This window comes from Festucalex cinctus, chromosome 13 (assembly GCF_051991245.1).
Source record: "Festucalex cinctus isolate MCC-2025b chromosome 13, RoL_Fcin_1.0, whole genome shotgun sequence".
Taxonomy (NCBI): Eukaryota; Metazoa; Chordata; class Actinopteri; order Syngnathiformes; family Syngnathidae; genus Festucalex; species Festucalex cinctus.
In genome coordinates, this window is record NC_135423.1 from 4,745,001 (window position 1) to 4,761,323 (window position 16,323).

General features: G+C 41.5%; 1 protein-coding gene across 6 annotated transcripts in view; it reads left to right on the forward strand.

The window, feature by feature from the left end:
- The window catches only part of stard13b (StAR related lipid transfer domain containing 13b), a 59,851-nt gene that overhangs the window by 6,550 nt on the left and 36,978 nt on the right, over positions 1-16,323 (forward strand). Inside the window, exons 1-3 of one of the 6 annotated variants that reach the window (XM_077540857.1) lie at positions 1,018-1,075; positions 2,953-3,096; positions 8,420-8,453. In XM_077540857.1, coding sequence (XP_077396983.1) covers positions 2,989-3,096; positions 8,420-8,453 — 142 coding nt within the window. In that variant the 5' untranslated portion in view covers positions 1,018-1,075; positions 2,953-2,988. Of the gene's footprint in view, positions 1-1,017; positions 1,233-2,952; positions 3,097-5,293; positions 5,459-8,419; positions 8,454-15,455; positions 15,596-16,323 lie in introns of those variants that run through there. The other 5 variants (XM_077540854.1, XM_077540852.1, XM_077540861.1 and 2 more) reach the window with 5 other exon arrangements.

Below are 16,323 nucleotides of genomic sequence, written 5' to 3' on the forward strand. Positions count from 1 at the left end.
TAACGGCAATTTGTACCGGGACTGGTTGCCATGGCGCCGGGACGGATGGAAGGAGCCAGTTCACAGCAAAAAGTGATTCATTGATTTTATTTGTTTATTTATTTTTGGTGAGTGGTGGCTCTGTAGGATGACATGAATCACTTTCAAGCTTCCCTTTGGAATACATCTGATGGTGAGAGGCCACATATACTCCAGGGCTTCATTAGCAGGAAGAGATACAAAACACCAGAGAAATACAGAAAAACCATCATAATCATACAAGAGTACTGTTGAAATTATAGTTTAAATAAGCAAAGTCTTCATTTTGCAAGATTAAAGTCCAAATATGAAAAATATATTTGTAATATTATGATCATTAGTTTTCATTGTCGCTTGTTGCTAGGCAGATTTAATTCCAAAGTATAGTGGCTCCTTTTTAGGGATTGGACATTGCATTTTACAAATAAATTCCTGCTCTGTACTAAATATATGGCGAGTTGTCACTCCTCACATGCACTGTACACAGTTTCATGTATTTACACACTTGCATGTGACAGTGACAAAGGGGGACAAAAAAAAATGGAAATATGTCAGCACATTTGTTTGACAGACACAAGAACACGCTGTCTAAACATGTCAAACTGGAGACAAGTCATCTCCACACTTAACACTGAGGGGAAGCTCACCTTAGGTGACCTCTCAGGCCTGAGCAGGGAACATGAACTGGAGAGGGGTGGAGTGGAGGGCCTCAACATTTAGGTCATCCCTTTGGGACTGAGTGGGGAAAAATGTCGAGTCAGCAGTCTCCCTTCAGACTTGAAATAATGTACCACCTTGTCAGTACCTTAAATTAAATTAACATAATCCTTGGAAAAAGTCACAATAAAAAGGCATTATTGTGAATTAAAAAAAAAAAAATCTATACCAGAAAGAAGTTGCAATACAAGGTGAGGGTGGCAGGAGGGGTGTGTTGTGCAAGTGCTGAGATCTATCGTGTTGATTGGTGGTGTCACTGGGGGGCGTGGTCTTGCCTATTAGTGAGTGCATAGGTTCACCTGGTTTGGCAAGTGAGCATGTGTCTGGCCTTGATCATCAGGTGGGTCGAAAATGGGGAATAAACTTTCTGTTGACTGTGCAAAAAGATGCAAAATGCAACTAGTGTAAAAATGTAAAACGCAACCTTGGAATACAACAGCGAAGTTCAATCAATGGATGTCACTTATGGGAAGAAAAGAGCAGCAGCTCATTATAAGGTACCTTGCACGGCAAACAAAAATGCATTTTTTTTTTTCTCCTATGCAGTGAATTTGGATCAATAAATGACAAGCAAATAGTTCGCGCATGTATATTATATAACAATAATATTCCTCATTCCACAATGTGAGAAGTCATAATGACAAGTTGTAATTTACATGATTAAAATTAGGGTGCCATTTTGTACAAAAAAATGGTGTCACTTTGTAAGACAACACTAACAATTTGAAGAAAGTTGGGCCAAATTAACAAAAGCAGCGAGTCTGTCGATATTGGGTGATAGTATTTTTAATGCAAGTGTTTTGAGAGTGCAAATAGCAGTCAGCCACATTGTCAACAGTAAAGAAGAAGAATAAAAGTGTTGCAATCCCATCGGGCGCTCCTTGTGAAAAAATGTGCCATGAAACAAAGCTCCTTCTTGGTGCCAGATGTCAAATAATCAAACGTCGTAAAAATGTAGGCCGACTGTATGACTTGCATGCCAGCGCAACACAAGATAACAACTGCAAAAGACTCATCGCTTGAGAATATTTTTTTTTTTTGGGGGGGGGCTAATTGCAATCCATTCATTTCAACGGGGAATATGATTTGCTATATTGATCTTGGTGACAGATAGGCATGGGCCACTATTGGATTCTGACGGTATGATAACATTAGGTTCGCGGTATCACAGTATTAAAATTACAGCCTTAAAATGACCTTTTTTGTTTAAAAAAAAAAAATATTTGTGTAGCTTTAAAAAACCCAAAACAAACAAAACTTTTCCCCACTGAACACAATCTATTTTCGTTTTAAACAAAATGTAGAAGAAATCTGCATGATGTTAATTTTAAATAAATGTTAACAATATTAATTCTAAGTAGGCCACCATGTCCTATCACTGTCGAGCTCTTTTTAAAACAGACCTGTGAGTTTACTGAGGTTGTCCTTGGGGCTAACTAGAACAGGTGGGCACCGTTTATTTATTTATTTATTTATTTTTTATTTATTTAGGACTAGTCACTTTAATTATAGCAAAAATGTGTGTGTGTTTGCAGTGTCTGGTCTTGCTTTCTCCCTCCTCCAGTTATGCGCAAATAAGAAAAAAAAAAAGTTAATTGGAAGCAATTCATTTAAAAGAAGTACATTTCTGCAACTCTGCAAGCACGTTTGACGTTTGCCTATGTTCTCATGACATCTAAAACGAGTTCTTTCTTTACAAAGATAAAAAGCTAAGGAAATTTAATAAGATTGTGAGGATAAAAGAGAATCCTGCGATACTAAAGTCACAGTGTTATAAGAAGGAGGGTCACAATGTTACAAGAAATAATAATAATAATAAGAAGAAGAAGGGGATAAGACAGTCTACAAGAGAAGTACTAAAATTCTAAAATAAAATTGCCGACATCACATGCTAACACTTGACGTGACAGTAACAGCAGACGGCAAGCTGAGTGGGAAAAATGCTGAGTCATATACAGTAAGTTGACGGTACACCTTCCCCTCTGATTCCATACAACATGGACTAAACAGAATTAATACAAGGCTACCATGCTAAAAGTCATGCTAACAGCAACTACAATGATGGTTTGAGTAGACTGACCAATTTCTATGCTGACGAGTGAGGATTTTCACCTTCTGCAGTTGGGCCTGGAACGTGTTCGCCACAAGAAACCGAGGTTCACTGTAGATGAACAATTTTTAGTTCAAAGTTTGAACATATCCCATAATCCCTTCCAGGAGTCCCCGCAGCTCAAGCCTCCCTGGTCCGAGTCCATGAGCCAGCTGATGAGGAAGCTGGACCAGCTCAATCTGGACATTGAGGAGGCTCTGAGCGCAGGTTCCTCGCCCTCTGACACGCCCTGCACCGCACGCAAAAAACAGGTGAGCCCGACATGGATGGAAGCAAGCTCAAGTTCGCTTTCTCTGCTCCAAATTAGTTGATTGGCACCAAGTCGTTGGTGTTTACCGCTGTAGAAATATCAAATCGGATTGAGGATGAATCACATTCTCAACTAGTAGCAAAATTCAGCCGTGTTTGCGCCTGTCAATTTGTTCTGCTAGTTCATGGTCCACTAATGAGTAAACTGCTGCAGGTTTGATTATCTCAAGTTTGAACATGGCACTGACAAGAACCAGTGTCAAAATGACAAAATATGTGCACCATGTTTCTTTGGTCTGGACCAGGTACTCACGTACGCAAAAGGTCATTTGGAATGGTACTAAAAACTGCTTTGTCTGTGACACGCCCAAGTCCGATTTGATTGCGTTCCAAGTTCGGTTCAGTTTGGTGTGTTGGTCCCATGTGAACGTTATCATCCAAATCCTGTTGCACACCAAAAAGGTGGTCTTGGCTCCAGACTAGTGTAATAAACTTTCTGGCTAAATAAACAAGCGAACTGTTTGGGGTTTATTGCTAAACACTCGCTAGTCCACACAATAATCCTTCCTGTGGCGGTTTGTCGACTGGGTACACATTTTGGTACACTTGGAATGTCACCAAGCAAGGGTACACACATATGTTTACAGACACGTACATGAGCAGAGAAGGCAAATGGCAGATGTTAAAGCAGCTCATCAACAAATAAAAGCAGCTGAGTTCATATGAAATTTATTTCCATGAGTTGTGCAGTTCTGGAAGCTCAGGGGCCTTGCAGTAAAGCATGCGCCGCATTCCTGGTCATGCTGTCAATCGGGCTGAAATTCATTTTCTGCGCTCCTACAGTGTTAGCAGAAGCGGAAAAAGTATTCACACATGCATTTTGAACGCGAGTCGAATTGAGTGGCTTTGACTACTAATTATTTATCTTCAACAAACAGTTAGCCTATGCTAAACGATCATCAATGGTGATTAGCATTAGCGTGCTAGCGATTACCAACTTAGGTAAACAAATATTAACCGCCATTTTTATCATTACAACTTCATGAGTTGAGTTGATATAAGTAGTACTAATTATATTCTGTCCATGAGCATTTTTAAATGCTAACAAAATTAGATTATGCTAAATGGTTAACTTAGCAATCACTATTAGCGTTAGCACACTAGCGATTACACTTGCAGTAAACAAACACCATTTAGTTCACACATACATAATATCTACATGACTCATGTAATAGTGTCTTAAAAGTTAGTTCCAGACAATGCATTTAGCCCATAAGTAAATGAGTGGAGCTGCCTGATGGCTACAATGAGCTCAATAACTTCCTGTCCACTGCGTGCGTTTACAAACAAGGTCCATGTAGAAACAGACGGCGACGAAAACATGGTTCGTGGCACGCATTTTTATTTTTCAAGTCGACTGATCTGACTTGGTTGACTTTCCAAGCCCTAGTGTAGGTTTAGGTGCTTATATAGTCACAAAACTCAATATTGTGTGGGTCTTGAAAGATCTGTCAAAATGCTCGAAGAAACTGCTTTGAAAACAGTTGGCAGCGGCGAGGTAAGTATGGTTACAAAACAAAGTATTTGTACTTGGTCCTTCCCACCACAGAGTGTTTCAAAATCTTTCAGACATCAAGTGTGGGACTGAATTCAACTTGCAAGGCTTCCTCTCAAGACTGTTGTCCTCTCCTTCCAATTAAGAGGACACTGCCATCTTTGCCGCACGTCCGTCTGACTTTTGTTTTTCTCGATTTTGGTCTGCACATCCCTGCCGCGACTCCGCGACCGAGAACAGGCGGCCATTGTGCTCGTTTTGATGGCGAGTTGCTTGGTAGGCCAGCAAGAGGTAGAACTGAGGGCACAAAAGTCTTCTTTCGTGGTCCACAGAGGAGCTGTTGTATTTGTTCCATTGGGCTCTTTAGGGATGGTTCCGAGGGGCCGGCGAATGCCTGGCAGGCATCTGCCAAACCAAGCGCCGGCATTCAGCGCTGCCGGCTTTCAAAGCCCTGACAGGCCAAGACGTCTTTACTGGGATGTTTGACAAGGTCATCGTCTCTGTCCTCTCAAAGGCGCATCCGCACATACAAGCTCCTTTGTGCGCTTCTGTCACGTTGAATGCTTTCCCTACCACAGACGGTGACCTCAACGTTTTGTTTTGGTCCAGTTCTGGTCTGTCCTGGTCTGGACAGACGGACAGACGTCCAGAGCGACGGATGCTGAATGTCGCCATGATGTTGTTTCAGCGCTCGTTAGTTGAGCGAAGCCCCGACGGAGCGAGCCCAGCGAGGGGAATGTCCCGGCCAAAGCGGATCTTGTGTTCCTCGCCGTGCCTCCGTGGGAAACCGAGGGAGAAGCAAGAACGCGGTGAGCTTTTCTCGCTGGATTCCGCCCCGACTTTTTTTTTTTTCCCCACACGTTGCCGACGTTGCCATGTGCCGTTCAGTAGATGAGCGTTTCTGTTCAGGGCAATGCTAATGAGCATTGTTGCCTGCAAAGTAGCATCCTCATAGGATCAAGTCATTCTTCAGTACGACTTGTTTGCCAACTTAACTGCACAAAGAACGTTTAATATGAGCCACTTGTGTCATGTGCCGGACAGATGGATAGAAAAACAAGAAGAGACATTTTTTTTTCATAAAGTATTGATACAACTTGAAATGTTAAGAGGGGGGGGGGGGGGGGGGGGGGGGCACAAACGTCAACATGAAACCGTTTATTTGAACCGAGATGAAATTTGCTGATTAATAGTTAATCTGGATCTCATCCATATTGTCAGCAATGTAGACAGAACATGCCAAAATCCCAATCACATTTGATGGTGATGTCATTTAAAGTTCAATTTCGGGGGCTCTGGAACCTGACTGAAGATTTTACAAGTCGCAAATGTGGAAGCCTTGGCGGAGGTGTTTGCCTCTTCAGGTGACGTTTGCTCTCTCAAATTAGACACCAGCTGTCACTTTAAACTGCAAAACTGCAACGTTGCCGGTTCAAAACAGCTGAGAATGTTTCTTGAACCAGACAGCCAGATTCCATCTTCTCTGTTTTGGCCTGAGACAGTTTGTTGTTGAGCGGGAGCGTACAAAATGCAGTAAAAAAAATGTTTTTCTTCTTACATAAGCGCTCCATACGACAACGGGGAGCGGCAATGAGATACAGATGGACTTCTCTTTCCAGCGAGATGTGCTTTAAGGAAGACTTTGGACACGTTTTTTGGCACCTGCCACCGTAGGCTCCCCTTTTGTTGGCATGGGAAAACGGAATGTGCCTCCTATCTGCATCATTGTGCAGCAAATCTCCAATGCAGTGTGGAAGATTGATTATCTCAAATGTTTGCCATGGAAAACGTGATGTTATTTATGTCACGTGTTGAAAAACCACTGAAAAATGTCTGTATTTTTGAAGATAATATAGTCCAAAATAAAATCATAGTGCAGTATGATGTTGCCTTGACTTACAAGTTTAATTCATTCCATGATCACGCTTGTAACTCAAAACTATTGTGTCAAATCATGTTTCCCCATTGAAATGGATGGAAATGTCGTTAAGTCGTTCTAGATCCCAATAAAGCACCAATGAAAAAAAATTGTAATCTGTTTTTAAAAAGAAAAATAGCGCTTCACAGTACTGTAATTTATAAAATCATCATGTAAAAACATGTTCAGGTTTAGCTGTGCACACATTGGCCACCAGGAAGTTTAATGCAAACATGCATAATACATGACAGTTACAAGTAGGCCTAAGCTGCCGAAAGTTTTTATTTTATTTTTTTTATTTACACTGACATTGACCACATTGAAGTATTATTGTATTATTTTCAATCAGCAGCAACAAAGTGGAATTGATGAAATAGAACTAGTCACTAAATATTGCTAAACAAAATGTTATACAACTAAATAAAACTAATGTAATGCAATTTTACACTAGTATGAGTTCATTAATGTAATTGATTGTATTGGATAGAGCAGCAATTATTCATCAAAAACATGAAATACAAAAAAATATATATATTTAAATCATATTTAAAAAAAATATTCAAGCAAAAATTAACGTAAATTAAAATGAGTTCAAGTAAGCATTCCAATTGTGTATATATTCCTATTTTGTCTTTTTGAATGTTTGTATCAACTCTCTCTGGTTAGACGGACCTAATGTTGTAAACATGAACATTTCTCTCAGCGTTGCTAGAGTATGCGCCGTGAAACTGATCCTTATCGTTGTTGACAGACTGTCAGCAAAAGCATCATTTGCACTCAAAGTGTGGCCTCGACGCGTTGGACCAGACGTAATTACATCCGCCATCAATCATTGTGACAGCACCGTGTTGCTATTCAAGCAAGTCTCTTTTCTCCATTTCTCCAGATGTTGGTCTGGACTGAACTCGGACAAACGGTGTCAAAATGAAAAAGATGTACTGTACTGTAAAAAAAAACAAACAAGTGCGACATTGATTTGTGTTGAGGTCATTTTCTTGCCACTAGATGGCATAATTGCATTTGTAAGACTCTGACAGCTCAGTGCATTTTTCTTTTCACATTAAGAGCAATCTAATCTTTAACATGAAGTAATTTGTGAAATTCTGCACTTTTTTTTTTCAAATTGTAAAATGCAGCTTGACCCCAGTTTCCACAAATATATGCATTATTATTCAAATTATTAATGCAAAATTTTGATGTGGACGTATCTGCTGCGTTGCAACTGGATTGCAGGCTTTCCAAGTTAAGGGGCGCTTATTAATTGTGCATTAAAAAAAAATGAGTGGCCTTAAAGGAACTTTAAATTAAATAAAAAAATGAACGCGCTCATTTTTTTTTTTTTTTGACCCCTCTAATATAATGTATATATTCATGTAGCCTGGTGGTAAATACGGGTACTGCACCTCCAATGTCGAATGGTTTAATATCCATAAACCGTTTCATTCCCAACTCCGAGCATGAATCACAAACCAATAACTCAAATTCAGCATCTTTCATGGAAACAAACAAAAGATTATTGATGCCGCGAGTGAAAACGTACGCAGCGACAGAAAACTGGAACGACGAGCGCACCACGAAAAGCGAAGGTCAGCGGGCGGTGGGACGTGGCCGAGTCGCCGCCAGGGAAAAAATGTGGAAAGCAGGCGAGTGTAAATCAAAGCAGGCAGGAAAATGGAGAGGAATGTTGACGTTGTCGTCTTCCAGGCTTCTCACCGAGAGGCCCGGCTGATCAAAAGTCTGTCAAATGATTTTGCATTTTCAGCTGATCCCTCAGAAACTCCTGATTGATTAGGACCAAAACGATTGTGTGACCACATTGGCTCTTTTTTTTTTTTTTTTTTTGCTCTTCCAGGTTTTCAACACGATGACAAGTGAAGAAGGAGCAGGTAAGGTGACGACTCTTGTTTAGGAATTTTCAGAAACCTGTTTGGCGCTATGCTAACGCTACCCTCCAAAAATGTCCATATGTGGTTCTATGGTTAGCATCACATTTCACCCTTTTGCTGTCCCTGGTGGAAGCCTACAGTGGTGATGTCACAAACACGCCAAATAAGGAAAGTTATTGCTGGCGTGTGGGAAGTTTTTGCAAGTGTTTCTCGCTACGCTACCACTACATTTGCACTACATCTGCTTCTATGGTTAGCATCACATTTCCCCCTTTGCTATTCATGTGGTGACGTCACAAAAAGCCACAAAATTCGAACGACTCGGATCGTTTTACATGATTCGTTTGTAGCTTACAAAATGGTTTCATTTTATGATTGATTTTTTTTTTTTAAATCACATTTTCTGCAAAAAAAAAAAAATGCAATTAAAAAAATGTAGTACAAAAATATTGTTATAGTTTTTAATACAAGAAAAGTTTTGTAATTTTAAAAATACCGGTAAGTAAAAATGTGATTTGTGAAGACTAAAAGATAGTTTTCAGGTTTTTTTTGTAATTATATTACAAAATATACATAGCAATATATATTCTATTGATTTTATTTTAAAATAGTACATTACAGTATACAATAATTTCACAATATTTTTATAATAAGAAAAATGTGTAATTTACAAAGACTATTTTAGATGTAAAAGAATGTGATTTTGGAAGTTTTTTTTTTTTTTTTTTTTTTAAAGAAAAGGCCCAATTGTTTTAATTGCAACGTTACAATATACAATTGAGTGAATTACAAAAATACTTGGCAGCGTGTCGTTGAAATGAGGCCGCGTGCCAGATCATTATTCTAAGTGTAATGCTGAGGGCATGTCGGTTTGTTGCAAGCGATGTCGGGGGGGTGTATTGGGTCTCACAGCGCAGCACAGCTGTGGGATTTGAGCGGCATCTTGGGTTGCACTGCCGCGCATGACGGGACAGTACAAGTGGACGTAAACATTCCGCCTCACTTGTTTGCAAGCTCGATTTGCGTGGGAGAAATATGTGGCGTGAGCACGAGTGAAAATCTCCATCGCGAATGCCATCCGTAACATAGCTGAGAATTCAGAGCTATATTATTCTTATTTTGAATAGTAGTGGCTAAAACGGGGCTACCGTACATTCACTGGCCACTTCATTAGGTACAACCTCATCAAATCCCACACAAATGCTGACATCAAAATAATCATGTGATCATCATCTAGCACTATCATTTCGAGTCATCGTTCGACAGCAGTGTGATACATGTAGTGTATTTAAAACGTCTTTCGTGAAACCCTAATTTGAAACCCTAACTCTTAACTTGAATCCCCAACATTTGTCTAAAACCTGATATGAAACAAAAATTGGAAACATTAAGCACAGTTTGAAACCCTCACCCACTCAGGCTCATTTGAGACTCTAACTTGAAACCCTCACTTTGCCTTACAACCCCGATTTGAAACCTTACAAAAGGATCTTGGTCCATTTCAGTCCAGTTTGCGTGGAAAAAACAACATAGGACCACCCCCCCCCCCCCCCCCCCCCCACCCACTGTTACCAAGTGTGGTTATTCTGCGTGGGTGGAGTCCAACCGATTCAGATTCCGTCGTCGTCTCCCATTGGCCGCCAGATGGGTGACATCATGCGCTAAATTTACGAGCCACTAGTCACGACTGCCGCTGGCGTGAAGACTGCATGAAAAATTCCACACATGGAAAGATGGAAAATGACTTGCGGTTTCCTGAGTGTGGAGGAGGCCAGCAGGGAGGATAAAAAAAATATATATATACTAATAATATCCAAAAAAAAAAAGGTGGCCACTAGTATTTGGGGACTTTTTCTTGAGCATACGTACTTGTTTGTCAATGTTGGGGAAGAAGAGCAGGAACCATTTTTTGGCTGCCCCAAAATATTTTCATTAGGGTTGGAATTGTTGCCTCGATATCCCCGAGTGCAATCAGTTAGGGTTAAACATGACCTTGAGACTTGACTCCGGGCTTGAAAGCTTTAGCATGACTTCAAACCCCACTGCCTCATTTTCCCGTTTGTGCCTGTCAATTAAGTTAGTTTCAGATTCCGGGTAATGTGTGTCCACTTCTTGCTAGTCCGTTTGGTCACGTCCATCGCTTGCTAGTCTGCTTCATGTTTCTGTGTCTTAGTCAAGTCGGGTAAGATTTTCAATTTTCGGGCGGTGTGCATCAACTTCCTGTAAATTCTTGTCAAGTTCCAGTTAGTTTGCCTCAACTTGCTGATTGTGTGTGTCAACTTCAATTAAATGTGTGCTACTGTTGCATCAACTTCCTGCTAGATCATGTCACTAAAACTTCCTAATAAGTTTTGTTGTTGTTGTTGTTACTTTGTTGCCTCTTTTTGCTTGTTATGAACGTTCAGTTAAGCAATGGCAGTTGATATCAACTTTCCTGTCAGTTGTCATGTCAACTTCCATTTAGTTGGTTTCAACTTCCTTGTTAAATTGTATCCATTTGTCAACTTCCTATTAATTTAAAGGGGAAGTCGACCTTAAAAAATTGACAATAATATGTAAGGACCTCACTAGCCTAAAAATGACATTCTGATTAATATTACATTTGTGGAATACGAGTCCAGCCGTTTTTATCCATCTCAACGGGTGGCCATTTTGCCACTTACTGTCGACTGAAGATGACATCACAGTTGCTCAGTGCTCGGGCAACGACCAATCACAGCTCACCTGTTTTTTTGAAGCTACGCTGTGATTGTTTACCTAAGACCTGAGCAACTGTGATGTCAACTTAAGCCGACAGGAAGCGGCAAAATGGCCGCCCCCTGAGATAGATTTTAAAACGGCTGGATTTTGCGGCTTGACTCATATTCCCTAGCATAATATTAACCAGAATGCTATATTTAGACTAGTGGGGCTGCATAAACATTTTGGGGGATTGACTTCCCCTTTAATGTGTGTAAAAAGAGTAGCCAATAGACTTGCATCATTTCACATCACAACAGCATTTAACATTTCCCTGAATTTTTTTTTTGACTTTTGTGGGGAAATGTGTTTTTAAAAAAAAATGGTATTGGTAAAGAAGTGTAACCCTGTAAGCCCTCAGTGCCTTAACCCAAACCAGGTGCCGGAGGTTGTTGTGAAATGTTTTCCCAGGCAACTTCGTGGGCCGACGCGGCCTGAGCCGATTGGGGGACCCGACAGCATTACATGCTTTGTCATTCAGCGGGACAACGGCCACGTACGCTTGTCATCACAACTTTTCGTTCTTCCTCGGGCCCCCCTTCACATGCACGCACACACTCACCTCCACAACACTTTCACACTTTAGCCAACAAATTTGGCGGCTTCCATCACTCAGGTTAAGTCACAAACGTGTGCAAAAGGGGGAGACTACAGCAAACAAGTCTGAGTTGACCTCTGGGAAAGCAATAAGCGAGAAGAAACCATGACGAAGGTCCTCAACAAAACAAGATTAGGGACCACTTTAATGGAGTAGGAAATCCATCCCAGCCACCCCGTCGTCCTAAAGCCATAATCTAAAGGCAGATATGCGCCACATGTGTGGCTCCTCTGGAAAAATGAACTCCACTTGGGAATATATGGTCAGGAAATTTATAGCACATGCCTGGGAAGAGCCCTCGGGGGGTTTTCGGAGGGGATGTATACGCTCCCTGAGCCCATTTTCCATTAGAGCGCTCTCCCAGACTATTTAACGGGGCCTCGCCTAAGCGTGACCCAAGAATGAGGGAGAAATCACTTTTCCTCACATCTGAGATTTTTCAACTTCCTGTTAGTTTTAGTCAACTTCCACTTGCTAGTGGTTGGTGATGGTGTGCGTTAGCGTAGCCTTGCAGTCCCCTTCTTTTCCCGACGCGTCGGCCATGCGACATAGGTGGGCAAATTGGAATTGTAGAGTCAAACGTCCACTTCTGGTCCAAAACAAACAAAAGAGGACATGGTTGGGACATTCCCAGGCCTGATGGATGTTTTCTCTTGTGTCGTCGACTCGCCGCCAAGTCGCGGTGGCCGCAGTGAGCCAGGCTGAATTCTGAAGCCGGTGTTTTCCTCACTACTGATTCACGTCAAGACGGGTCACAATGTGGCCGCACGTTGGCCAAACGCTCGTGTCCGTCCAATTCTCCTTCATCTCCTTCTTGTTTACCATATTGACACTTATTCCTTCATTTTGAGGTGTCATGTTTTGGTTCCATGTGGTTAGGTTATTTTGGTTTTAGGTGTTTGTAGTGTTTTGTCCTGAGTTCTCCCCATGTCTCGTTATCGTTATCCTTGTCCACCTGCGTGTCTTCACTTCCCAGTATGTGTGACCTATCAGTGCCCTCAGCCTATTGTGTTTCCCAGTTGTGTCTTGTTAGTGTCTCGTTAGTGTTGCATTTAGTCGGTGGTTTTTGTTCATGCGTTGTGGTAGCATTGTCCTGTCTTGTCTTGTCCTGTTGAGGTGTGCTAAGCTGTGTTGGTAGCGTCTACGTCCGGTCAAGTTTGTCTACGTCCGGTCAAGTTTGTCCACGTCTGGTCAAGTGTCTCACCTCCAAGCCAAGTCTGTCCACGTCCTGCCATGTCTGTCCACGTTCTGCCAAATCTGTCCTGCCAAGTATGTACACACCCTGCCAAGTCTGTCCTGCCAAGTCTGTCCACGTTCTGCCAAGTCTGTCCACGTCATGCCAATATAACAAAACAATGCTAAAAGGAAGTTGATGCAAACGAATGAGAACTTGAAACACGGACTGATACAAAATATACGATGGACTCACAATTGGCCTCTCGTGGCTGAAGCCAGAGGGCAGCCATCTTGTGTTGCCTCTGTTAAAAAAAACAGCAAAAATAACATTGACGTTAAATAACGCGACATTACTGGAAATAACGTCAAAACACCACTGAGAAATCAATGTCTTCAAACTATACGCTTAGCAAACTAACAGGAAGTTGGAACAAATAAACAGGAAGCTTACACAAAGTTGACAAATTCACTTGAAGCGGACACATTTAGCACAGTGAAACTTTTTAAATCAAGACAGTTCAAGATGGATTTAAACTTGTGATCATTTTTTTCTGCTTCGTGCATGACGTAAGCCAAATTGTCCTGACGCCGAGACTTCCGGTCCGGAGAGGTCTAAGAACGCTGCTTCCTGTCTCATTTGTGCTTTTAGCCCCAGGTCAGAAGTAATGGCACTTAAAATAGCAACATGCTGATCACCGCCGGTGAACGCATTCCAACCTTTCACACACACAGAACACACACAACTAGCCACATGATTACCTGCTTAGGTAAAGATGCCCTGCTGACTTTTTAATCATAGACAATCGATAGGGAACAATAACAGTAATTATGTCACGACTCACGAGTCCATGTTGACCAATCGTCATTGGCTATACATGTAGTAGTTCATAGATATTCGTGACCACAGCATGTGTGTGGAAAAAGAGCAGTATGTAAGGGTGAAAAAAACACGCTGCCATGTGTCAGATGAGCTCGCGAAGTAACATTAGCTCAGCTTCACGCAGAGAGGGCACGCCGAGTTCAGCAGAATACCGTTCGTCTTGCACGCAGCCGAGTCTTCAGCTGCTCTCGTCGCGTCAAAGCCGTGTTTGTGGAGGAATTAGACGTGTTTGAACAATAACGCCAGGCCGTGACCGAGAAATCCACGACGGCCGATACCTCACAATACGAGGTGAGGAATTCCTCAAATGATTCCCATATCATCCGTTTGCCAGGTGAACCTTGCATGCGTGATTTGTCCGCTGCTCTCTGGCCTTGTTTTTGGGGCGCAAACTGTTGTGACAACAGAGCTAAATGATGCTGAAAGTGAAGCCGCGTTCCTGCTTTTAAAAGACGAACCCGCTCAGCTCGTCATGATACTTCATAAATAGCGCTACATAAAGGCTGTTTTCCACAAAGGTGGCAATAGTACTCACACGGTGTACTTGTAGCTTGGTGCTACGGCACACCAGTTAGCTAGCAAACGAGCTTCGGCTGACTTAGCGGCCTAACTCGTTGCGGACTCACTAAGTCAGTCCATGGTGGCGAATAAACTGACGAATGTGACGAGGAGTTATCAGCGGAAGAAGGAGAAGACATGCTAATTGCTAAGATAACCTAAAACGGACAGGATTGTTTCATAAGCTTCAGCTTCTTCCCGCCAGCCCTTTTTGTTTTCGGTTACTTGTCTCAAAGGAAAAATGAACAAATAAAAACAAAGACTGGAATTAAATTAAATGCTTGTGCATGTGATCAAGTACACTTTTCACGAAAGTCGGCTGAAAGCGCATTAAAGCAGAGCATATCTGGCTTTGAACAGCAAAATAGTAGGCAATGTATTAAAATTATGCAAAATACTAAACAGGAACAGATTTTTTTTTTTTAGAAATGAATTCTATTTTAAATATTTAAACAAATATTTAATATTTATCTTATGTTATTTGTTTGTTTTCAGCTGCTACAGTTATTAGTTTGGATTTTGACTTTTAAATTGTGCTGGACTGAAAATTGTATTTGTTTGAAATTGCTCCACTAAAAGTTTATCTAAAGTAAATCGTTTGCTCCTAATCACAATTCGAGCTTAAATTTGTACTTCAATACATTTCAAAGCCTGTGCTTTTTTTTCCCTTTTACTATTCATTTAACAAGTCCCGGAGTAGTTGAAATATTGCGTTTTCTTTCCACGCGTTTCAACTTTCACCTGCGTTAACACATTTCCTACAGTCAGTGAATGCATCGCGTCTCTGAGGCTCTCCCGTGCGTGGCTTTCCTCACATACACGCACACGCATGCACATCTGGTGGGAAGTGTGAAAGTCGTCCACAAATATTTCTTTACATTTCCTCCGCGTGATGATAACGTTTTAAATTTGACCAGGACTATTTTTTTTTCCCCCCCGGACATGCACCGCTGGAGATGAGAAAACATTTGAAAGTTAACCGGGAATAAAATAGAAGTGGCATTTCTTCTCTTTTCTGCATCAAGTGACTGGAGGATTTTTGTTGTTGTGGATTATGTCCGTGTGCGATGACGTCTAAACGGACGTCGGCCACGCTGAAGCTGCGGCGGTCCTTCAGCGAGCAGCTGTGGAGTTCCACGTCCAAAGCTTGGGACTTACTCTGGAGGAATGTCCGCGAGCGGCGGCTGGCAGGTCAGTGGCAATCTCGGGTGAGGCGGCCCCAAGGAAGCCCGTCTTCGTGCGCCCCAATTCTGGCACGTCGTATAAGCCTATTTACGTTTATTTATTTATTTTTTCTGACGTCGTGGCGTACTATTAACCAGGGAAAGTATTATTATTATTATTATTATTATTATTATTATTATTATTATTATTATTATTATTATTATTGTTTTTGACAATTGTATTGTTACAAAGTCAGCAACGTTGGTGACCTATAGACGTATTATTGCGCATGTCTCACGTTTGTATACAAAATGACATGTAATATTACTGGTGGAACATTTTCTTGCCTTTTGCCCACTTGTAGGAAACTTTTGAGGAGTTTTTGTGTGCGCACGGGTGCAAGTGCGGGCCTGACGTGGGCACACGGTGGCGCCAATGGGTTGTTTTTGCATTGGAACGTTCCACAAGTTATACACTATTTTAATTATGTAATTTGAGTGCAAAAAAAATTGGAAATGACAAAAATGGGTGCAGGCTGAGGGTCTGGTTTCCCCACGGTGGTAAAGTGGGTACCACATTTGCCTAACAGTCAAAGGATTTGCGGTTTGAATCTCTAGTCCAGCCTTTTTATACAATTTTCACTAGGTAAACTAAAGACTGCGCTGCCTATTTGTGCAAATGTGAGTGGTCATTGCTGTATGTGTGTCCTGTGATTGGCCAGCGACCATTCCAGGGCGCAGCTCGGCTAGACTCCA